Below are 25,134 nucleotides of genomic sequence, written 5' to 3'. Positions count from 1 at the left end.
GAAACTGATGGGGCATATTCTATGATTTGTTGAGGCTGTTGTGGGCATGCTCCTTGACTTGTTGAGACTGTTGTGGGCATGCGTTGTGATTTTTTGAGAAGTCACCATGCAGGAAGAGGGAGAAAAGAGAAGAAAACTGAAAATCCTTATAGAACATTGTCAGTGATGTGGTTCTACATTTTAGACCTCGAGCTTTTGTTATACTACTACCCTATATTAATAATATGATGACCTCTTATGAGTGTCAGTCTATGGCGAGGGCATGATGTACGCGGGGATAGAAATTTCAGCAAGACTGAAAATGCTACGGATATACTATTGTTCATAGTATGATCAAAACTATGCCTCCTACGCTTCTGCATTAAATAATTGGAATGAAAAGTTTTGTTACAGATAGAGACAAATCATTTTCCGAGGCTTTACGAGCTGAAGTATAGCTTCATTTGAGCAGATAGTTTCTGCTTTAGTATTGAATATATAGAAGACTTTTCTGTTGAAACATTAGTATGTATCACTGGGAATTGGCAGCTCATAAGTACTAAACATTAATTGGAAATATATAAAAGCAACATAAGTTCAAAGTGGAAAAAAAGTGGTAGACATCCATAATGCACCAGACATAGTATACCCAAGGCGAGATCAAACCGCTCATCCAGAAGATTGTATAATGAAAGGGGTCGATGAATAAGATGAGCCGGCCGAGGAGGCTAATAATTAGTGCAAAATTTATGACTGAGATGGTAAGATTTATCAAACGTAATGGTGGATGAAAGTCTTCAATATTTCAGCGTAAAGAGATTGTCTCGAAGTTCATTTATGGGCCACTTTCCCAACAATTTTAGCATTTGAAGTCAATCATTAATATTAAGAATTACAGAAGATCATAAGCCGTAAATTGTGATGCCCCAGAGATGTACTACAGAGCCGAGAAGTTAACACAGAGACTGAGACTCAGGAATTTGTCAAACTTTTTTTTTTAACTCAAGATATGTAATCAAGGAGTGTAAAAGCTTCAAGGGCCATGAGAGTCAGAAAATGCATTAGGGACACGGCTGTTGAGATTTATCACTCTTATGGTAAATGCTTGCCATCAACTGGGGGCTTTATATGCCCAAAAAGACCATTTCTTGGGGTACAGTGTTGCCTTTCCAGTAATAAAGGCAGATATAACATAGTAACATAGTTAGCAAGGCCGAAAAAAGACATTTGTCCATCCAGTTCAGCCTATATTCCATCAGAATAAATCCCCAGATCTACGTCCTTCTAAAGAACCTAATCACTGTAAGATACAATATTGTTACGCTCCAGGAAGACATCCAGGCCTCTCTTGAACCCCTCTACTGAGTTCGCATCACCACCTCCTCAGGCAGGGAATTCCAGATTCTCACTGCCCTAACAGTAAAGAATCCTCTTCTATGTTGGTGGAAAAACCTTCTCTCCTCCAGACGCAGAGAATGCCCCCTTGTGACCGTCACCTTCCTTTGATATAAGCAAATCCCTTATATACTTATACATGGCTATTAGATCGCCCCTCAGTCGTCTTTTTTTCTACACTAAATAATCCTAATTTTGCTAATCTCTCTGGGTATTGTAGTTCCCCCATCCCCTTTATTAATTTTGTTGCCCTCCTTTGTACTCGCTCTGGTTCCATTATATCCTTCCTGAGCACCGGTGCCAAAAACTGTACACAGTACTCCATGTGTGGTCTAACCAGAGATTTGTACAGAGGCAGTATTATGCTCTCATCATGTGAATCCAGACCTCTTTTAATGCACCCCATGATCCTGTTTGCCTTGGCAGCCGCTGCCTGGCGCTGGCTGCTCCAGGTAAGTTTATCATTAACTAGGATCCCCAAGTCCTTCTCCATGTCAGATTTACCCAGTGGTTTCCCGTTCAGTGTGTAATAGTGATATTGATTCCTTCTTCCCATGTGTATAACCTTACATTTATCATTGCTAAACTGCATCTGCCACCTTTTGGCCCAAGGTTCCAACTTATCCAGATCCATCTGTAGCAGAATACTATCTTCTCTTGTATTGGCTGCTTTACATAGTTTTGTATCACCTGCAAATATCGATATTTTACTGTGTAAACCTTCTACTAGATAGTTAATAAATATGTTGAAGAGAATAGGTCCCAACACCGACCCCTGCGGTCCCAACTGGTCATAGCGACCCAGTTAGAGAATATAGCATTTATAACCACCCTCTGTTTTCTATCAGTAAGCTAGTTACTTACCCATTTACACACATTTTACCCCAGACCCAGCATTCTCATTTTGTGTACCAACCTCTTGTGTGGCACAGCATCAAACGCTTTGGAAAAATCAAGATAAACCACGTCCAATGACTCACCTTGGTCCAGTCTATAGCTTACCTCTTCATAAAAGCTGATTAGATTGGTTTGACAGGAGCGATTCCTCATAAACATTGTAGAAGGATCAACTTTATTCTCATTTGCACAAGGAAAGACTAGAAGCAATCGGATGAAACTGAATGGGAGGAGACACAGATTAGATATTAGAAAAAACTTTTTGACAGTTAGAGTGATCAATGAGTGGAACAGGCTGCCACGAGAGGTGGTGAGTTCTCTTTCAATGGAAGTCTTCAAACAGAGGCTGGACAGACATCTGACTGGGATGATTTAGCGAATCCTGCTTTGAGCAGGGGGTTGGACCAGATGGCCCAGGAGGTCCCTTCCAACTCTACGATTCTATGATTCTATGATTCTAAACGCATGCTGATATGGAGTTAAACAGTTAAACAGTTATTCTCATTGAGATAATCCAGAATAACATCCCTCAGAAACCCTTCAAATATTTTACCAACAATAGAGGTTAGACTTATCTGTTGTTTTGGATTATTTCGAGCCATATCAGCATAGTTAGATTTTGGTTGGTTGAGTGAAAAGCCATGTATTTTTGTTCTCAGAAGATACTGATATTTCTTGCTAAGATACGATGCAAGAGACTCAATGACATCACTACATGGTGTTGCCAGTATTTGGCTACTAACTACATAGGAGAAGATGCAGTTGCTGTGGTCTTAAGGGGTTCATGGTTAGATGCATTGGTTTCTTTTTGGTAATTCATTAATCATGGCATTGGGCCTTTACACTTTTGGTATGGAGTGAGGGGAGCAGCAATAAATTGATAACTTTTGTAGGTGAATTAGTTTAGCATAACTTATTTTTTTATTATGGAATTATCACTTTTTGAGAGTGCACTCAGGAACATTAAAACTTTTTAGGGGGCATGCAGAAAACATAATTTTTAAGTGGGTACTCTGGGGGACATTTTACCATTTAAAGGGGCATACAAGGTACATTGTTTCTCTCTAGGAGTTAAAAAGTTGGAACTATTACTTTCTAGGGCATACAAAGGAATCATTATTACTGTCTAGAAGACACACATGAACACTTTTCTGGCGTCATAATCAGGACATAATTACTTTGTAGGGGGCACAAGGGAGGACATGTTACTGTATAGGAACGCCATTACTCTTTGAGGGTACTGACAAGACCACTTTAACTTGTGAGCTCAACTTTTCTGTGAAGTGCACTATTGCTGCCTGGACACTTGTTTGATATTATTATCTGTTTGACTCTACTATTTTTAGGGGCACAATCTGTCAATATTTTTGAGAAGTAATTACACCAATAGCATTAATTCTAAAATACAGAATTAGGGAGCACCGTGATATAGAGTACTGTATGTGGCCTAAAAGGGCCAAATGAGGCAGCAACGGGAAAACAATTAAAGAGAGTCTATCACCCCCAAAACGTGTTTTAGATTAACTATATACTGTAGTTATAGGCTTCCCTCTTATAAAAATCATACTTGCACTGTGCCTGATACTGAAAATAACTTTTAATTTATGTGCAAATGAGGGACTTCAACGCACCCATGCCGATGAGCTGGGTGCAGCGTTTGCCACTTCAATTTGTGCCTTGGTGACTGCCCTAGCTCATGAAGAACAGTAACCACTCCTAGAGCAAACTCTGCCCCCCTTGTGTGCACATACTCACTGATACTGGCTGTGCAGATCGTGTGCGCGCATAGTGGCGCATGCGCACTTGTGTCTTCTATACTTAATAAGTGTAGTACTATAGTGGCGGGTTTGTCCTTTCTGGAAACAAACTATTTTTTTACACATTTTTCCTTTTTCATGGAACATTGCACTAAAGGTCCCTCGCCTTCTGGATCGCTGGAAGAAGAATCAGTACGTTCCATGGGAATGTATTCAATATATATATGATAAATATTAATTAGGCTAAGCTAGTGCCATTTTTGGACTGAATATATCTTGTCATAGACTAATTTGTACGGTTGCACCCTTCCTGTGTGGGCACTTAATAAAGCGTTTAGCTGCACTGAGAGAACATAAGGTTCAGCATTTTCCCATCAGTATAACTTTCAAGAATTACTACAGAGGATAATTTAAATTAAAATGTTCTACCTACAGACGTAGCAGCTGAAGACTTGATGGGTTGCGACACACAATGACATAGGGTACCCCTGGTATATGAGAGTAACTAAACAACACAACCAGCACAGTATACCACAGTAGTTAAATCATAGAATGCTAGAGATGGAAGGGACCTCCAGGGTCATCGTGTCCAACCCCCTGCTCAATGCAGGATTCACTAAACCATCTCAGACAGATGTCTGTCCAGCCTCTGTTTGAAGACTTCCATTGAAGGAGAACTCACCACCTCTCGTGGCAGCCTGTTCCATTCATTGATCACCCTCACTGTCAAAAAGTTTTTTTTCTAATATCTAATCTGTATCTTCTCCCTTTCAGTTTCATTCCATTACGTCTCGTGTTTCCATGTGCAAATGAGAATAATGATGATCTCTCTACACTGTGACAGCCCTACAGATATTTGTAGACAGCTATTAATTATCCCCTTCTTTTTTGCAAGCTAAACATTCCCAGATCCTTTAACTGTTCCTTGTAGGACATACTTTGCAGCCCGCTCACTATCCTTATCGCTCTTCTCTGAACTTGCTCCAGTTTTTCAATGTCTTTTTTAAAATGTGGAGCCCAGTTACGTCCCTGCTCCTGATTCTCCAGATGTTTTAATTTTTCTCCTTCCCTGTTTGTAAATCTCAGCTTTTTTTTTACCAAGTGGGTGTGGTCATCAATTTTTTTTCCACGAGAAGCTTTTTAAGGCATTGCCCAGTTGGTTATTATTATTATTATTTATTATTATAGCGCCATTTATTCCATGGCGCTTTACATGTGAGGAGGGGTATACATAATAAAAACAAGTACAATAATGTTAAACAATACAAGTCATAACTGGTACAGGAGAGAGGACCCTGCCCACGAAGGCTCACGATGTACAAGGGATGGGTGAGAATACAGTAGGCGAGGGTAGAGCTGGTCATGCAGCGGTTTGGTGCAGCGGTTTGGTGGATCGGTGGTTACTGCAGGTTATAGGCTTGTCGGAAGAGGTGGGTCTTCAGGCTCTTTTTGAAGGTTTCGATGGTAGGTGAGAGTCTGATATGTTGTGGTAGAGAGTTCCAGAGTAGGGATGATGTTGGTTAAAAAAGAAAAGATTTATACAGAGGGAAGAGGAGGCCATATCTCAGGAATGCAGAGATGCAGGAACAAAGGAAACACAGTGCCGGATTCAGGAGAACAGTGGTATTTACACCAGGTTAAAAAAAAAAATAAAAAATCATATTTATAGGATGTCAAAGGTTCTCTTTAAATAAGATCTGGTTCTTATGAGTACGAAAACCAGTTTTCTTTAGAAAACTTTAATAAATGAGCTTTATGATCTTTATGGTTCACCGCTCTATTTCTTCATTTGTTTTTCTGATTTTAGTAAGTAATTTTTCTCAAATTTGCTATAAGGACAAAGTAGTCTCTTGTGTTTCCTGTGCGTCTGACTCATCCACAACGTTCCCATAGTCTCAGCATTTCAGTAATATAAATTCATTCAGGTTCTTGGAATAATAGATAATGTTTTACCAATCGCAGAAGATTCCAACCACAATCACAAAAAAATGCATTAAATAAAAATGCTTAATCTTAATCAGGAGAATGAAGTCATTTTATTATTGAAACTCTGACTCAGAATCACATGCGTCGTTTGCCAAGATTAAAACTTGTAGTACAAGCAGGTTCCAGGTAATCGCTGTGGATTTAATAGATGATTGTATTCGTCACTTATATTTCAATAAAAGCTGCTGTCACAGGTCTTTATGGTCATTCCAAATCATGATATAGCGATAACCTTAGAGAGCAACCCTCTAATAAATAACAGAAATCATAAATATTATTATCATCTGCGCCTTTTTTCAGGAGTAAAAATAGTACTAATAATGACTTTTATACTTGGCTTTATTTCATTGTTCGACAATTATTAATAATTCATTATTTTGCAAAGTCTTAAAATGTTGCAAATAATTTGTGCAATTATACTCCAGCGCCCTAATGGAGTATAAAACCTCTCTAATTTTCTACTGGCGTGCAACATGTAATGTATCATGATTCATGAGACTTTATTTCACTTTAAAAAAGTGCAAAAAAGGTAAAAAGACTGAAGAGGAGCATATTTCATTTTGCACAAAAAAAAATCAACTGTTTTGAAGAATTTGGTGCCCAAAATGGCAACAAATATCAACAAGAGAAACAAGAAAAGTCAATTAAAAAATGCAAATGATTAATTGGGGTCAATGTTCTTTAGAAGTGTAAAGGACGGCTCCTGGCCATCAATGCAAAATCAATAATAGGACTGCAGTCTATCACACTTCATTTATAGCACTGGTCTCCTCATAGGGGACAAAATGACCTTAGGGGTCAAGGTACGCTCCAGGGAATTGGGTGCAACTATAGCTTCTGTATTCCCTTGAGAAACACAATCTACTAAGATATTCCTAAAAAATCTGTAGTTGCTAAAAACAAATAGTGCCTAAAAAGAAGAAGTACTGCTGTAATATGCAAGCGTTATAATAAATTTTAAGTTTTATTGTTAGAACTGAGGTCAAAGTTTTGAAAATTGATGACTTACCATAAAGGCCTGCATGTACTGTACATTAGGTCAAAGCCGATCGAGTCTGTTGATGTCTGCTGTGCATTGACGCCATTGCAGATGATTTCGGAAGAGATAAGGATGGGGCAGTTGGAATTTCAACACCCAGTCCTTTTGTTTTTAGGGGACATACAGTAAGTCGCTGTTGGAGCAGTCTGGCAACAGCTTGCCTTTCTCTCCCCGTTGATGGGGGGGGTAATCAAGAGAGATAGCTTTCTGATGAACAAATGTTTGCTCCACAGCTATCTTGTGTGTGTGGACAACTTTAAGAATGGCCATCAAAATTAAAGGGGCTGTCCTCCTTATGAACAAACCATTCTTAAACGCAGTAGACCACTGAGTAAACTGAAAAAGTCAACTTCTGCACCAGTTCCATTCCAGCAATGTCAGTACAGGATCTCTCTGTACTCGTTTGACATTGTTATGTCATGTAAGCATAGCAGCCAATCCAATTGGTGACGGCTAATGGACCTCAATGCTCACACTTCAACCAATTGTCCGAGTTTCAAGTGTGAGCAAAACAGCCCATTAGTGGCTACTGATTGGCCTCAGGGCTCACGTGGCATAACAATGTCATGTGAGCACTGGGAGACCCGGTGCTGACAGTGTGGGAGTACTGAAATAAATATAAGTTGTTTTTTCTAAAATGTCACTGTGGAAGCTATATATGACCTGAGCAGTCACAAAAGCTTGCAATTTGTTATCATCTTTTCAGTTAGCCATTAAAAGATATCAACCACTGAGGACTCTCAAATCTTAATATTTTTCTGTACAAGTATAAAATTCTTCTTCGGAATGTTGATCCAGTCAATGGACATTCTGGATCAGAGGAAAAACATATGCTCATTAGAACAGACTGGATCATGCACCTATACCCCTTCCTTTTATCGTTTTCCATCCCTCTGTTGAACTTGATGGACGAATGATTTTTAGCAACTGTACTAACTATATGTTTATATCTTTGTGAACTTCAAGTATTCTGCGTCAAGGCAGATACACCCCTGAACTCCTCTGTCGAGATCTGATAAACGACTTGAGTTGTCATTGAACAGACATAACTTAGTGGCTGTATGGTATCTGATGGCTCCACCGAAAGACGAAACAAACGTGCCACCTTCTATGACTAGGGGGGTGAGAAGTTGCATGGATGTGAAGGGGTAGAGGAAACGTGGTAGAAGAGCGAAAAACATATCTGTGAATAGAAGAAAAAAGGAAGAACATCCTATCATCTGGGTAAGGTTAAAGAAAATTGAGGAAGCAAAGAACACTTTAATGGTTAAAAACCAATGAGGATTGCAAACTCAAGGACTAATGTGAAGACATTGGTTCAGATAAGGGTTGAATTTGAAAAGAAAAAAAATTCTAATGTCACATATTCCTCTCCAAAAATATCATTCTGGGACTCTTAGAATGAAATGGACTCTTGACTTGAGTCATTGTTCTCCATTTGACTTGATTTCTTTAGCTTAGAAACTAACTTTAACAGAAACTTGCACATGGCTATGCTCACCAATCGAGGGACCCTTAGGAACCAATTAAGCCCATGAGAATGTTTGAGAAGAGTGGGAAAAAATCTGATTTTTTTGTTATTCTTTCTTTCATAATTTTTTGTAATGAGTTTTAAGAAACTGTTTTGCAATCTTCCTGTGCACACATTTTTGTCAATGTTCTTCAGTCGTCATGTGTAAGAAAAATTTGTTATGCAAGGGTTAATGTAGACACAAATGCTCCTCTCGTATGAAAAAAAGGTTTACGAGTTTTACATAGGAAAACCACAAGCACTATATTTCCGTTCTCATTTGCAGCAGGCAATGTATTTTCTATTTTCTAAGCAGATATGAAATTTTTGTAAAGGGAATCGGCTGAAAGACCATCATCATGTCTACGATGAGGCCCCGGACACGGGACAAGTGTGGATCTCAGCTGGAAAACCTTGTTCTTAGCGGTTTTGGAGCTTCTTCCAAAACATTATGGAATAACGGCTTGGATGGTCGTAGAGGGAGTCATTGTTTGGTAGGGGCCTTAGCAACATTACCACGGGGCCACAAGCAGGTAGGTGTCACTTCTAAAAAACTATTTTTGAACATGAACTTAAAAGAAGTTGGGGAAACTATTTTAGCGAAAGCAAAAGGATACACGGAATTGTAAACAGAAATATGAATGGCTTATATTACAAAAAATTGATCTAACTTTTCAGATAATATAGAATCATAGAATATTAGAATTGGAAGGGACCTCAAGGGTCATCTGGTCCAACCCCCTGCTCAATGCAGGATTCACTAAACCATCTCAGACAGATGTCTATTCAGCCTCTGTTTGAAGACTTCCATTGAAGGAGAACTCACCAATATAGAACATATCGGAAAAATTGAAAATACATTAGATTGGTGACAACCAATATGACAGCAATAAGATACAAAGCCCAACACTGTCACAAGTAAAAACAACATATTTTTCGAAAACCTTTTTGTTGGTGCTTAGTGGTTATAGTGAAAAATGGGGAAAAAAAATTATGCAAAAAAAATTACTTTTTGGTGTTTTGCAATTACAGATTATAATTTAACTAGCAATTTTTGGTACAACTTCTCCAGCCTCTTGAAGTTAAAGACAAGCTTATCAATTGCAAATCTTAGTTTATTTTTCTCCCCCTTTGGGTTTAGCTCTGTGAAATGCTTTCAGGAGTTTAGATCGGCCATGCCTGAATGTATTCTCAAACGAAATAAGAAAGGAAGCTGCTGTCAGGCATTACCTTGAGAACAAGGGAGTGGGCATATTAAAATTCAACATTAATTAGTTGGCCAGAACCACTAAAGTTAATGGGTTTTGCTGACAATAGTTTAATGTTTAAGGCCCCATAAATCTGTCTTTTTTTTTTAGCCCATCATGTAAGGTAGACTATCTTTCTAACGTAATAAATTCCACAGCTCTTGCAGTAAAGAATCCTTGCCTTTTTTCTTCCTCTGGATCAACATGTTAGGCTATAGGTTGAACTCGACAGACTTGAAGTGAATCTGATAGGTCCCCCGTTGCCTCAGAACAGCAGCTATGACTACTTATCCTTATACCCTGCCTACCAGCCCCATTATTACGTTGGACACATAAACAGATCTTTAGAAAAAGTATTTCTAAAGTCCACGTGGGAGTGATAACATGACTTACAAGTGCCGGCATCATCGCCAGTGCTATACAATCTTGCGCATGTGCGTGGCTTTGTTCTCTCACATCAATGAGCCTCTGAAGCCTGGTGTACGCGTCCCGACTTCAGAGAGGCGCACTGCGCATGACTGGAGGTGCAGAAGACTTCCGATCATCCGCAAGTGTAGAGTTCTCTGATGCGTGGTACGTACAGTACATCCGACTTCAGAGGCTCAATGATGTGAGGGAACAAATGTGCATGAGATTTGCGTAGAGCTGGCGATGACGCCATCTTTTGTATGTCACGTTATCAGGCCCACAGGGGCATAATAACATACTAAGTGGACCGTCTAGTCTAGGGAAAGTAAAGCCCCCTCGACTAGTCAAAGGGTTTATTTGCATATCATAAATGGACTTTAGAAATACTTTTTTAAAGATCTGTTGTAACACCAATGCTGGCATCCCTATGTGGTTCCTCTCCCCCCTTCCGGCAGGGACGGCAACATACTCACTGCTCTGGCTGTGCGGTGGTGTCCCTGTGCCCTGCTGTAGTTTCCTGGTTTCCTGGGCCTGCCCCCACCGTGTCCCAGTGATGCATCTGTGGCGCCCCTGAGGCTCAGTCGCCACAGAGGTACTGCACCTTCTCCTAAGGTGTAGTGCCCCACCACCTAGGTAAGTTGGGAACTCCTTTCCACACTCCAACACCTGCATCCCACACACAGGATAGTTCAGCACTGACCACATTGCAGCTTCATGCTTAGAGGGTAGCAGAGCACCTTTCGTGGGCCCTTGCTTCATAACACGAGATGTGCTGGGAGGTGGGTGGAGTTAGATATAAAAGAGTGGGAAAGTTTAGAATTACAGATGAGTCTGGACAGTCAGTCAGGAGAGTCTGAGGACGGGTCCGAGAGGAAGGAGATCCCTAGAAGAGGGAGAAAGGAAGGAGTGCTGCAGCTGCCTCAGTGACCTGAGCCAGCTGGCACGGGAAAGGAACAGAAGGAGAAAGACGTAGAACTGCAACCTAAGCTTCCATAAGAGAGAGAAGGAACAGCGCAGAATGAAGGAGTAGGAGAACAGAGAGGAGTTGTGGGTTGGAAGAGGAACACTGCCTATAGATTCTCAGCGCAAGGCCAGGGCCCGGTCCCCGAGGTTGTATGGACACTTATGGTTCTGCAGCAGACACCGGTGGAGTAGTTGGCTGTAAATGCACTACTCCCATCCAAGACTTTGGGCACAACTGCATCTGTATAGAGAGCCAGGAATGAGGAGAAAGGGAGTCCCCGAAGTAGGCTACAGCTGTCTGCCGTACAAGGAGAGTTGTTAGGAACATCTGACAGGAGAGAACTTCAGAGTACCACAGTACTGGAGCTCTTCACACTACAAGGCGCAATAGAGGAGTCGTTCAGGGAAGGTACATGTTGGAGGAGTGTTGGAGAGGAGAATCCTGACTTGCCCGGGAGGTTGATTGAGTCTCTACCCCAGAGGACACGGCACGGAAGCAGGCACCAGTGTGTACCACGAACTGTGAGTAAAGCTTTGGAACTACAAGCTCTGGTGTCCTCCATTCATTTGTGCGCCATCCCCGTCAGCACCTCTACATCTGGGTACCAACAATCCTCACACCGCCTGCGCCTATACACTGCCCTGTGGTTACCACTTCACCTGTGGGGAGCTACACCATCTATGCTGCAACACACCATTAGCCCCAGAGGATCTGCACGCAGCGTTGGCTTAACATCTTGCTTGCTAAACACCACAGGTGGCGTCACGAACTATTCACCATTAACATATCGCCATTGCTTGGGCGCCCAGGGCCACGGTCTGGGTCACCGCTGCTGTGACACATCCCACTGATATCGGCCCAGTACCGAGTACCCCACGGCCCTGGGTAGGCTACCCAATTTGGCATGACGAACAGGATGACGAGACCCGATACCATCGGGTTCTGTGCGCCTGAAATTTCTGAGACTTTGAACTTTTGAAGATGTGCAGAAGACCTGATTTAATAGACTGTAAAATGGACATTAGAAATGGCCGCTGGTGCAGAGAAGAAGGGCCTGAAGAGATGGGAGGTCCTAGGAAAAGGCCGCGAAGAGTATTGGGCCTTCCCTGCCTGAATTACTATGTGACAGATACATGGCCCACACCCCGAGGGGTTCATATACTGACTTGGTATGGAGGCGCTGGAAGAAGACGCCGCCCCCGGAAGGAGGGGCAGAAGAAGTCAGTGGCGGGAAGGGGGCCGAGGCAGGAAGAAGAAAGCCAGAATGCCATTTTGGAGAGTGAGGGAAGGAGGCCTGCGGAGTGTGGGGAAACGGATCTCCCTGGCGCCATGGCTGGCGGCTCTAACCCTAACTTCGGAATGAACCGCCAGCAACTAGAAGATGAAATTGCTGAACTGACCACCCATCTGCAGCTGAGGCAGGAGGCCTTGGAGCAGCTGAGACGGCAGCAGGCCCAGGAGGGGCCTACGCCTGCGGTGCCCGCTCCACCGGTACCTGCTACCGCTGCACCGGACTGTCATCCGGCAGCGATGATTTTCACCTCCACGCTGTCTGTGCGGCTGAGTGTACCGAAGGACCCAAGAGCTGAGACTGTTGTGAGTTCATTTTCCCCTTCAGCGTCGATGTCTGATGAACTCCCTCTTCTGGTGAAGGAAGGTAGTGAGGCTGATTACCAAACACCTGATCTGGTAGATGATGACTGGGTCACAGGAAATTCTGACTGGATATAAGGCAGCCGACGCCCTTCTGAGTCGCTGGTGATTTCTCTGCTGGATTCTTGGAGACCAGTCTGATTCCTGCTTCCCAAAGATAAGTTTTTGCTCTGCTATTGATCTTATTAGTTTTGTTTTGTTTACCTTTGCTTTTTGGAGTTCAGCCATCTCCGGTCGGGGGTGTGCTGAGTTCCATTTTTGTCTCTGATCAGTTTGTCTCTTTGCTCTGTCTTCAGAATTTACCTGAGTGCTGATATAGTCTTTTTGAAGTCCTAGCGACTTCAGGGCCTGTTTTTCCTATCAGACTGTTGGGACATTTTTTGGTAGGGTTTTTTACGGATTGCAGACAGCAGCTTTTCTATCCTGTCCTTTAAAGTTAGCTTGGGCCCCATCGTTTGCTCAACCTATCTTTCTATCTGTGTTAGTGTTTTCATCTTGCTTCACCGTCATTATATGTTGGGGGCTGCCTATTGCTTTGGGGTCTGCTCTGGGGCAGTTTAGATTTCCCCTTTCTTTCTTTAGGCCTATTTAGTTCTCCGGCTGTGATCGAGGGGTCTAGGGCATCGTAGGAACCCCCCACGGCTACTGTTAGTTGTTGTAGATAGGATCAGGGGTCTGCAATCTGATAGCTACCAACCTCTCCGGTTTTCTGGACTTAGCTTGTATTTTTGCAGCGGCTGGTCAGGTTGTGCTAGACCGGGTCTGGGACCGGGATGACTGTCCCCAGGGGGAAACATCTGGACCCCGAACGGTGGTGCCACGGGCCCCAGTGGGTGTGGAGCGGTCCCGGGAAGAGCGGGAGGAAGAAGAGGGCTGGGCAGGATGTCGGGCCACCATCCGGCAGATTGCAGCGGAATATCGGGAGAGAGAGCAAAAAAAGATGGCTGTGCTGGGCCCGGATCTGGCCCGGAAGAAGAGGGCCCGTGCAGGTCATTACGGCCCCCCGGGATGCAGCTGGATGGGGGCAAGTGCTGAATGTGAACAAGGAGAGAGGTTTTGGATTTATTGCGGACCCCAAGAGAATTAGTGACTTGTTCTTCAGCAGGAGGGATGTCGAGTCACATCTGAGGAAGGGACATCCTGACAGAGACCTGCAGCCTGGGGAGTATGTGACATTCACCCGGCATGAGGGGCTCAGGGGGTGGTATGCCCTGAATGTACGTCGTATTCCAGAAGAGCTTATTGAGAGGTACAAGCCGAAGCCACCTGTTGCTGCCCCTCCACCCACCGTTGCTACCCAGACTGCTCAGGTACCTGCTCCCAGGAACCAGGCTGCTCTTGCATCAGCTCCAGTCTGGCCGCCCAGACCAAAGATCCCTGGTTTGACACCTTGGGAGGAAGAGTATTTAAAGATTGTCAACGATTACTTTGAATCTGGTAGCAGTTCCAGTTCAGCTTCCAGAACCCCAGGAGGGGCTCAGCATTAGAAAATTTCCAAAATCTCTTTACCCAGGAGGGTTTGTTGCACCAGTTGTGCCTTTTTGTTATCATGTTTTTCTGGTAGCATTTTTGTTGCCTAGTTTTTGCAGTGGCAGCGCTTTTTCCAATTTTGAACTAGCGATCATGAACTTGGAGTGATCCAAAAACTTTCACCTGTAAATAGTTGCGTCTCTTTAGGTGCCCTCTCTTGGTTTTACATATAAAGACACTTTGCGAAGATAATGTTCTGCATGGACACTTTTCGAAAATGATGTCTACCTCAAAGGACACTGCAAGAAATCTCGGCTGGGAGCAGTGTCCAGCACTTACAAGAATAATTGTTGAATGTTTTACTGTGAAGTATTTGATAATGTGTTTTATAAGAGTATTAGTAACTGAGAAATGGCTTTTATAGAAGAATTAGGAATGTCTGATCTGAATAAAGAATTGAAAGTGACAGGGGACGGACCAGGTATTTGCGGTCAGCGTCTTGTGTCTAGAGAAAGAGAGAAAACAGAGAAAATGTGTTACAGAGAATAGCACTTTGAATTGAGAATTGCACTTAGAATTAAAAATTTTAGATAGAATTGTTTGTAACGTTCAAGATGAGTACTTCTTATACTAGGAAGATTAGTATAAGACAAGTTTGTTATGCATTACAAAATTTTTGTATGTTTCTTTGCTGTCTACTTTGTTGTCTTGCAGCCCGCAGATGTGCTGTGTTTAACGGGGGGGTAAGTGGCGCCCCTGAGGCTCAGTCGCCACAGAGGTACTGCACCTTCTCCTAAGGTGTAGTGTTGTGAGTTCATTGAGTTCTCCTTCCAGGCTCCCTCTGGTGGTAACAGGAGGTAGTGAGGCTGATTTAATCAGTAGAGATCTGCCACCTGATAATGAGGATGACGATTGAATCTCAGGAATCTCAGATTGGATTTAAGACAGCCAACACCCTACTCTGGTGCTGGGGATTCCTTCTGCTTTTCAGGTCTTGGATCTCAGCTCTGTTCCAGTCAGCTCAGGCTAAGTTTCTCTGCTAATGTTCACACTTGATTTTGTTGTTCTATTCAGTTTTTTGTGTGGTCAGCCAGCCCCGGATGGGCCTGTGCTGAATTTCCACTCTTATTTATCTGTATTTGCCAATTTGCTTTTTGTCCTTTATTAGATTGGCCTCTTTTTGCTCTGTCTCAGAAGATTTCAGAGTGCTGATATAGTGGGAGAAGTCTAGTGACTTCAGGGTTAATTTCGTTATCAGAAGTGTTGGACATTATTTTGTAGGGTTTTTGGCAGATTGCAGACAGTGTCTTTCCTTTCCTCTCCTTTCTAGTTAGTTTGGGCCCCATCGTTTGCTCAGTCTATTTTCCTGCCTGTGTTTGTGTTTTCATCTTGTTTCACCATCAATACATGTGTGGGGGCTGTTTATTCCTTTGGGGTCTGCTCTGGGGCAGTTAGTTTTCCCCTTTTCTTGCTTCAGGCTTATTTAGTCCTCCGGCCGTGACGAGGCATCTAGGTTCATCGTAGGTACACTCCACGGCTGCTGCTAGTTGTGTGGCTAGGATCAGGGATCTGCAATCTGCATAGTTACCAACCTCTCTGGTTTTTCTGGGCTTAGCATGTTTAGGTTTTTTCCTCCTCGGTGACCCATTCATAACAGAATCACCAGCCATACCACAGATTCTAGGGTACTCAAAAGCAGGAAAAAGTTGTTAAAAAAAGTGTCAGAATTTTTTTTTTTTATATATATTTTTTCCTCTCTTTCTCTGGGGCTGTAGGAGGATTTTTTTTCCCTAATGGAGATTAAGCAATTGTCTGATCGTGTGGAGCAACTTGCTGCTGAAGTGCAGGGAATTCCCACCTACCTCATTCAGTCACATGCTGCCGAACCTAAGATCCCTGCTCCTGATGTGTTTTCTGGGGATCGGTCTAAATTTCTGAATTTTAAGAATAATTGTATATTATTTCTTGCCTTGAAGCCTAACTCATCGGGGAGCTCTGCACAGCAGGTTAAAATTGTCATCTCCTTGCTGGGCGGCGATCCCCAGGATTGGGCTTTTTCTCTGACACCTGAAAATCCTATTCTGACTAATGTGGATGCATTTTTTCAAGCCTTGGGTTTGTTGTATGATGAACCTAATGCTGTTGATCAAGCTGAGAGAACTCTGTTGGCATTAAACCAGGGTCAAGATTCTGCAGAGTTATACTGTCAAAAACTCCGAAAGCGGGCGGTCCTTACTACATGGAATGATAGTGCTTTGGCAGCTCTCTTTCGGAAGGGTTTATCAGAGACCGTAAAAGATGTTATGGTGGGATTTCCTGTTCCCTCTGGTCTGGATGATTCCATATCATTAGCCATTCAAGTTGATCGGCGTTTACGTGAACGTAAAACTGCACGGGAGGCGCTGCCACCTTTTGAACAAACGTCTGAACCTATGCAATGTGATGAGGTTTTGTCTAGGGCGCAACGTCAAGAGTTTAGAAGGCGTAATAAGCTGTGTTTTTTCTGTGGAGATGCCTCTCATACTATTTCTGTCTGCCCTAAATGAGAGAAACGTTTTGCACACACATTTGCTGTGGGCAGGGTACAACCTAAGTTCCTTTTGGCAATTACTCTGATCTGCTCCTTATCCACGTTTTCCACTAAGGCTTTTGTGGATTCAGGAGCAGCGTTGAATCTGATGGATTTGGACTTTGCTAAACGTTGTGGTTTTTCCATGACGCCTCTGCGGACGCCTATTCCTTTGAGGGGTATTAATGCTACTCCTTTGGCGGAGAATAAACCTCAGTTTTGGACCCAGGTGATAATGCGAGTTGCCCCAGACCACCAAGAAAATTGTAAATTTTTGATGCTGCATAATTTGCATGATACCATTGTTCTGGGTTTTCCCTGGTTGCAAACTCATAATCCACTTTTGGATTGGAAATCTGGGTCTGTGGTGAGTTGGGGTTGTTAGTGTGTTCTTAGGGACGCTCCTGTTTTCTCCACCTCTCCTCAGTCTCATGATATTCCTGATTATCTGGCTGATTTTTCTGATGTATTTAGTGAGAGTAAGTCTGCATCTTTGCCTCCTCATAGGAGTTATGACTGTGCAATTGAGTTGATGCCTGGGTGTAAATTTCCCAAGGGTCGGCTTTTCAACTTATCAGTACCCGAACATGATGCTATGCGATCCTATATTAAGGAGTCGTTGGAGAAGGGTCATATTAGACCATCCTCGTCACCTTTAGGTGCTGGTTTTTTTTGTGGCCAAGAAAGATGGTTCATTAAGACCGTGTATTGATTATCGTTCCCTTAACAAGATGACGGTTAAATATCAGTACCTGTTACCTCTGATGTCTGATTTATTCTCCAGAGTTAAGAGTGCCTGCTGGTTTACTAAGCTTGACCTCAGGGGGGCGTATAATCTTATTCACATCAAGCACGGGGATCAATGAAAGACAGCGTTTAATACTCCGGAGGGACATTTTGAGTACCTGGTGATGCCTTTTGGGCTCACTAATGCCCCTTCTGTCTTCCAGTCCTTTATGAATGATATTTTCCGTGACTTTGTGGGTAAGTTTTGATCTTCTCTAGTGATTGGGATTCTCATGTGGAACACGTCCGGACTGTGTTCCGGAATTTGAGGGAGAATTCCCTGTTTGTTAAGGGATCGAAATGCCTCTTTGGTGTACAGAGGATTTCATTTTTGGGATTTATCTTGTCTCCATCGACTATTGAAATGGACCCGGCCAAGGTACAGGCCATTTATGATTGGGTTCAGCCTACTTCTTTGAAGGCCCTCCAGAAGTTTTTGGGTATTGCTAATTTCTAGCGTAAATTTATAGGTAATTTTTCTGGTAATGTCAAACCACTGACTGATCTGACCAAGAAGGGCGCTGATGTGCTGAATTGGTCTCCTGAGGCTGTCTCAGCATTTCAGGAGCTTAAGCGGAGATTTACTTCAGCTCCGGTTTTACGGCAACCTGATGTCTCACTTCCATTTCAGGTGGAGGTAGATGCTTCTGAGATTGGTGCAGGAGCTGTTTTGTCCCAAAAAGACCCTGTGACTTCTAAGATGAATCCCTGTGCCTTCTTTTCTCGAAAGTTCTCCCCATCTGAACGCAACTATGATGTGGGGAATCGGGAATTGCTGGCCATGAAATGGGCATATGAGGCGTGGAGACATTGGTTGGAGGGAGCTAGACATCAAGTTGTGGTCCTCACCGATCACAAGAATTTGATTTATCTGGAGTCGGCCAAATGCTTGAATCCTAGACAGGCTAGATGGGCCTTGTTTTTCACACGTTTTAATTTTGTGGTCTCTTTTCTTCCGGGCACTAAGAATGTTAAGGCAGACACCATTTCTAGGAGTTTCCTTGCCGATTCTCTTAATGTGACCAAGCCTACTACCATCCTAGATGAGGGGGTAGTTCTTTCTGCCATTTCGCCCGATTTGAGACGCGCCCTGGCGGAATTTCAGGAGGATAAACCTGAGCGTTGCCCTATGGGAAAATTGTATGTTCCTGACCAGTGGAGAAGGAGAGTGATGTCTGAAATTCATTGCTCCGCATTGGCTGGTCATCCAGGTATTTTTGGTACCAGAGATTTGGTATGTCGGTCCTTTTGGTGGCCTGCCTTATCTCGTGATATCAGGAATTTTGTACAGTCTTGTGGGACTTGTTCTCGGTCTAAACCCTGTTCTCGTTCTAGTGGGTTGCTGATGCCCCTGCCGGTGCCCAAGAGGCCATGGACCCATATCTCAATGGATTTTATTTCTGACCTTCCTGTCTCTCAGAGAATGACTGTTATCTGGATGATTTAAGATAGATTTTCGAAGATGGTCCATCTTGTACCACTCCCAAAGTTGCCATCTTCCGCTGAGTTGGTACCCTTGTTTTTACAACAGGTGGTTCGGTTACATAGGATTCCTGAGAACATTGTGTCCGACAGAGGAGGCCAGTTTGTTTCCAGATTCTGGAAAGCCTTTTGTTCCGATCTGGGAATTCAGTTATCCTTCTCCTCCGCGTTTCATCCCCAGACCAATGGACAGACTGAGAGAACAAACCAGACCTTGGAGTCTTATTTAAGATGTTTTATATCTGCTGATCAGGATGATTGGGTCTCATTTTTGCCCTTCGCTGAATTCGCGCTGAACAATAGAGCTAGTTCTGCCACTTTAATGTCACCCTTTTTCTGCAATTTTGGGTTTCATCCTCGATTCTCTTCAGGGCAAGTGGAATCTTCGTCCTGCCCAGGTGTGGACACTGTGGTTGAGAGAATGCAGCAGATATGGGACCAAGTGGTGGATAAGTTGTCACTCTCTCAGGAAAAGGCCCAGCGATTTTCCAACCGGTATAGGACCATTGGTCCCCGGTTTAAAGTGGGTGATATGGTTTGGTTGTCGTCTAAGAATATTCCTATGAAGGTTGCATCTCCAAAATTTAAGCCAAGATTTATTGGACCTTATAAGATTTTGGAGATTCTTAATCCTGTTTCTTTTCGATTGGCTCTTCCAGTTACGTTCGAGATCCATAACGTATTTCACAAATCTCTGTTGAAGAGGTTTGCTGAGCCAGTGGTTCCTATGGCAGCACCTCCTGACCCTGTGTTGGTTGAAGGCAATGTGGAATATGAGGTAGAGAAAATATTGGATTCTCGCTTGGTTAGATGGAGACTCCAGTATTTGGTCAAATGGAAGGGTTATGGCCAGGAGGATAATTCTTGGGTCTCTGCCTCTGATATTCATGCCAATAGATTGGTTCGTGCTTTTCACTGGGCCCATCCTGATCGGCCTGGTGGTGTGGATGAGGGTTCGGTGACCCCTCCTCAAGGGGGGGGTACTGTTGTGAGTTCATTGAGTTCTCCTTCCAGGCTCCCTCTGGTGGTAACAGGAGGTAGTGAGGCTGATTTAATCAGTAGAGATCTGCCACCTAATAATGAGGATGATGATTGGACCTCAGGAATCTCAGATTGGATTTAAGACAGCCGACGCCCTACTCTGGTGCTGGTGATTCCTTCTGCTTGTCAGGTCTTGGTTCTCAGCTCTGTTCCAGTCAGCTCAAGCTAAGTTTCTCTGCTAATGTTCACACTTGATTTTGTTGTTCTATTCAATTTTTTGTGTGGTCAGCCAGCCCCGGCTGGGCCTGTGCTGAATTTCCACTCTTATTTATCTGTATTTGCCAATTTGCTTTTTGTCCTTTATTAGATTGGCCTCTTTTTGCTCTGTCTCAGAATATTTCAGAGTGCTGATATAGTGGGAGGTCTAGTGACTTCATGGTTAATTTCGTTAACCGAAGTGTTGGACATTATTTTGTAGGGTTTTTGGCAGATTGCAGACAGTGTCTTTCCTTTCCTCTCCTTTCTAGTTAGTTTGGGCCCCATCGTTTGCTCAGTCTATTTTCCTGCCTGTGTTTGTGTTTTCATCTTGTTTCACCGTCAATACATGTGTGGGGGCTGTCTATTCCTTTGGGGTCTGCTCTGGGGCAGTTAGTTTTCCCCTTTTCTTGCTTTAGGCTTATTTAGTCCTCCGGCCGTGACAAGGCATCTAGGTTCATCGTAGGTACGCTCCACGTTGTGTGGTTAGGATCAGGGATCTGCAATCTGCATAGTTACCAACCTCTCTGGGTTTTCTGGGCTTAGCATGTTTAGGCTTTCTCCTCCTCGGTGACCCATTCATAACAGTGCAGTGCCCCACCACCTAGGTAAGTTGGGAGCTCCTTTCCACACTCCCACACCTGCATCCCACACAGGATGGTTCAGCACTGACCACATTGCGGCTTCATGCTTAGAGGGTAGCAGAGCACCTTTCGTGGGTCCTTGCTTCGTAACCCGAGATGTGCTGGGAGGTGGGTGGAGTTAGATATAAAAGAGTGGGAAAGTTTAGAATTACAGATGAGTCTGGACAGTCAGTCAGGAGAGTCTGAGGATGGGTCCGAGAGGAGGGAGATCCCTAGAAGAGGGAGAAAGGAAGGAGTGCTGCAGCTGCCTCAGTGACCTGAGCCAGCTGGCACAGGAAAGGAACAGAAGCAGAAAGACATAGAACTGCAACCTAAACTTCCATAAGAGAGAGAAGGAACAGCGCGGAACGAAGGAGTAGGAGAACAGAGAGGAGTTGTGGGTTGGAAGAGGAACCCTGCCTATAGGTTCTCAGTGCAAGACCGGAGCCCGGTCCCCGAGGTTGTATGGACACTTATGGTTCTGCAGCAGACAGTAGTGGAGTAGTTGGCTGTAAATGCACTACTCCCATCCAAGACTTGGGGCACAACAGCATCTGTATAGAGAGCCGGGACTCAGGAGAAAGGGAGTCCCCAAAGTAGGCTACAGCTGTCTGCCGTACAAGGAGAGTTGTTAGGAACATCTGACAGGAGGAACTTCAGAGTACCACGGTACTGGAGCTCTTCACACTTCAAGGCGCAATAGAGGAGTTGTTCAGGAAAGGTACATGTTGGCGGAGTGTTGGAGAGGAGAATCCTGACTTGCCCGGGAGGTTGATTGAGTCTCTACCCCGGAGAACACGGCACGGAGGCAGGCACCAGTGTGTACCACCAACTGTGAGTAAAGCTTTGGAACTACAAGTTCTGGTGTCCTCCATTCATTTGTGCGCCAACCCCGTCAGCACCGCTACATCTGGGTACCAACATTCCTCACACCGCCTGCGCCTATACACTGCCCTGGGGTTACCGCTTCACCTGTGGGGAGCTACACCATCTATGCTGCAACACACCATCAGCCCCAGAGGATCTGCACGCAGTGTTGGCTTAACATCTTGCTTGCCAAACACTACAGGTGGCATCACAAACTATTCACCATTAACATATCGTCATTGCTTGGGCACCCAGGACCACGGTCTGGGTCACCGATGCTGTGACACATCCCACTGATATCGGCCCAGTACCGAGTACCCCACGGTCCTGTGTGGGCGACCCACATCTAATGCATGTGCCCGCTCCCCAAATCTTAAAGGGGCAGCGCGCGTGCTTTGAAAATATCCCCAACCAATAGCTGGGAGACATGAGGTAAATAAGGCACGCTCCCCTGTTGGCAAGTGCCTGAGCACCTCCTTTTGGTTATTTTGTGTTGTATAACTAGTCAGTTTCCAGGTCCCCTGTGTTTTATGAGTTGTTATTTTTTTTCATATTACTTGTACTCTGAACCCGAAGCCGCTCTAGCGGTACCTGAGCCCGAAGCAACTCCGACGGTACCTGAGCCTGAACTCACTCTGAACGTACCTAAACTTGAAATCGCTTTGATGGTACCTGAGCCTGAAGGCGCTCTGAATGTACCTGAACCTGAAGCTGTCCGGTGGGTCCTGAACCTGAAGCCACTCCGACGGTACCAGACCCTGAAGCTGCTCCTGCGGTACCTGAACATGAAGCCAGTCCTGTCTGAACCTATTCCTATACCTGATCTTCCTGTACCTAGTCCCTGTCAAGAATCCAGTGGCTGCACTCTCCGAACCAGTCCCAGTGTCCATTCTGTCCTGTATCCAGAGGCCGCACTATCCTAACTAGAGTCCCTGACCCTTAGGGTCAGCTGCTACTGTATAAGACACTGCCTTGGAGTGGGACCTGGTGGCTACCTGCAGCACAAGCCTGACCTCTCTTTCAGAGGCTCCAATGAATACCAGGTGGTTACTTAGATACGCCCCTCCAGGGTAAGCCCGGCCTGTGGAGCAGTGGTTCCACAATCCACGTGTGTGACATCTGCTTATGTGTCCAATGTAATAAAGTGACTGATAGGCAGGGAATTTAGATAGGTACACATGACTGCTGGTGGTCCTGGGGACAAGGGGGACCTGTCAGGTTCCCTTTAAGTCTACCTTCAATCTTAAAACTATGAAACTAAGATACAACTTGTATGACTGAAAATGTCATCATCAAGCTTCCATCAGGCTAAGAAAAATTGTGTAGGATTCTTTACTGTAAAGAGCTGTAAAGCTGTGTAACTGACACATCAGGAGCTAATTTTAGTAGGAACAGCTGATAATTCTCTGATTTTTAGTAGAATTAGATTTTTAAGGAACGTAAAAGGCTCCTTACGTTATAAAGTGTGTCTACAGTGCTCTTCTTGAGAACTCCAGAAATGTCAACATTATCAGATGTGCAAATAACAGAATTTCGATTCTTTACAGCTTATCAAGTCAAGATCAAATTCACTGATTGACTCAATGGGATCAGAACCAAACAGGTTTGTGCATGGAATAGAGTATAGAACATGTTCTTGAAGATAGGCTGTTATTACAAATTGATAATCTATTCTTGGTTGCTCTGGTGAAGGGGTCTCTGATACCATAACTTTGACAATTTAGGTTTATAACATGAATTCTCAGCTCCTTGATTTTTTAGGGACATTTTTGATTTTGATTATTGAGAAAGATGATTTAGAAAATATCTATAATTTATATTTGTGGAGACATGGGGGGGTCGGCTGGCGCCCCGGTCCACTAGCCGAAGCCGCATGGACCAGGGTTCGTCCCACTAAACGCCTGCTCTCCTTTTACCATGGGCATAGCGCTACTCAGACAACACAGGTTGAGGGTAAAACAGTGTGCCAATACTTTATTGAACCACAAAACAGACAGGTAACACGTAGAACAGTCCCAGCACGGTACCAAAGATGGTGCATGTTACAGAGTTTCACTCTTCTGCTGACTCACCGGGATAATAGCAGCTGTTACTTCAGATCTTCCAGGGCCAATTACCCCACCTGTGGCACACATACAAAGAGGAGTTAACGACAAGCGTAGGAAGATGACAGTACATTCAGGTACAAGGGCCAGTTGACAAGAGGGTCACAGCCTGGCTTCGTCTTCCAGGGCCAACTACCCCAGCTGTGGCACACACAGAGAGAAGGTAATGACAAGCTTAGGAAGATGACAGTCCAATGAGGTACAAGGCTAGTTGACCAGAGGGTCACAACCTGACTTCTCTAAACATCTCCATGGAGCCAGGCGACGAGCGGGTCCCAATCCTGGCTTTCTCCAAATGTATTCATGGTTTGTGATAGTTAATGGAGCAGATCTGTATTCTTCCAGCCGGGACCGAGGTCCCCTAAGCTGCCATCTTGTAGAATGATAAATCTGTGTCCTTCGTGATGGAGCCATGATGTATTGGCTGCTGTCAGGTAGAGGCTCTCTGGATGTCTGCATGTCTTGGCTGAATCTCTGTCTCTCTGTTTCACTATACAGAGGAATATAGCCTCTTTTTATAAATTAACAAGTGTCCTTCATTGGCTGGCATGGACAATGTATAATTAGCATATCAGCAAACATCACTAGTCATCCAGGATAAGAGCACAGAATGTTACATCAAATGTCAACTTACAAAACAACATTACAGGCTTACACAAGCAAAAGTCTGTTTTCTTGACCAACCAGAAAGAAACACATAAATTCAAAAGTCAAAATATAGATAAGTCTATTCTTTCTGGCTTGCTGACATCTGGTTTATTAAGATACAATGCTGTGTCTTCACAACATTCTTTCACATTTTTATTTGATTATCCGTAAATTGTCTCAATATCAGGCTTTAAAAATGCTGCCAGGAAATTAGACACAGTTTCATTATAAGAACAGATGGAATTCCCCATATTTCTAATCTCTAGCCCAAAATCAATGAACCTTTGACAAAAGCATTGCAAGAATGAAACTCACTCATGTCATTGCAGTAGCTAAACCTGTGAAGAAAAATTCTGCAATATTTCAGATTCTTTACAATTTATGAAAGTGGACCATGCTCTTACATGGGTGTCAGTGGTTCAGGCTGGAGGTCATTGTGGAAGATGGTTGATAGAAAGGGGTTTAGGCTAGCCTAAGCTATGAACACTGTGACTTATTTATCAGTACTGTATA

At 43.8% G+C, this 25,134-nt stretch overlaps 1 protein-coding gene across 1 annotated transcript in view; it reads left to right on the top strand.

Moving 5' to 3' along the window:
* The first annotated feature begins 8,898 nt into the window (after positions 1-8,898).
* The window catches only part of CYTIP (cytohesin 1 interacting protein), a 37,970-nt gene continuing 21,734 nt past the window's right edge, over positions 8,899-25,134 (top strand). The window contains exons 1-2 of the mRNA XM_073545654.1: positions 8,899-9,096; positions 23,416-23,471. Of these exons, the coding sequence (XP_073401755.1) occupies positions 8,923-9,096; positions 23,416-23,471 (230 nt within the window). The 5' untranslated portion in view covers positions 8,899-8,922. The remainder of the gene's footprint in view (positions 9,097-23,415; positions 23,472-25,134) is intronic.

The sequence above is a fragment of the Dendrobates tinctorius genome, unplaced genomic scaffold (genome assembly GCF_039654945.1).
Source record: "Dendrobates tinctorius isolate UK_male_01 unplaced genomic scaffold, ASM3965494v1 ptg000143l, whole genome shotgun sequence".
Taxonomy (NCBI): domain Eukaryota; kingdom Metazoa; phylum Chordata; class Amphibia; order Anura; family Dendrobatidae; genus Dendrobates; species Dendrobates tinctorius.
This window is presented reverse-complemented; position numbering and strand designations above follow the sequence as displayed.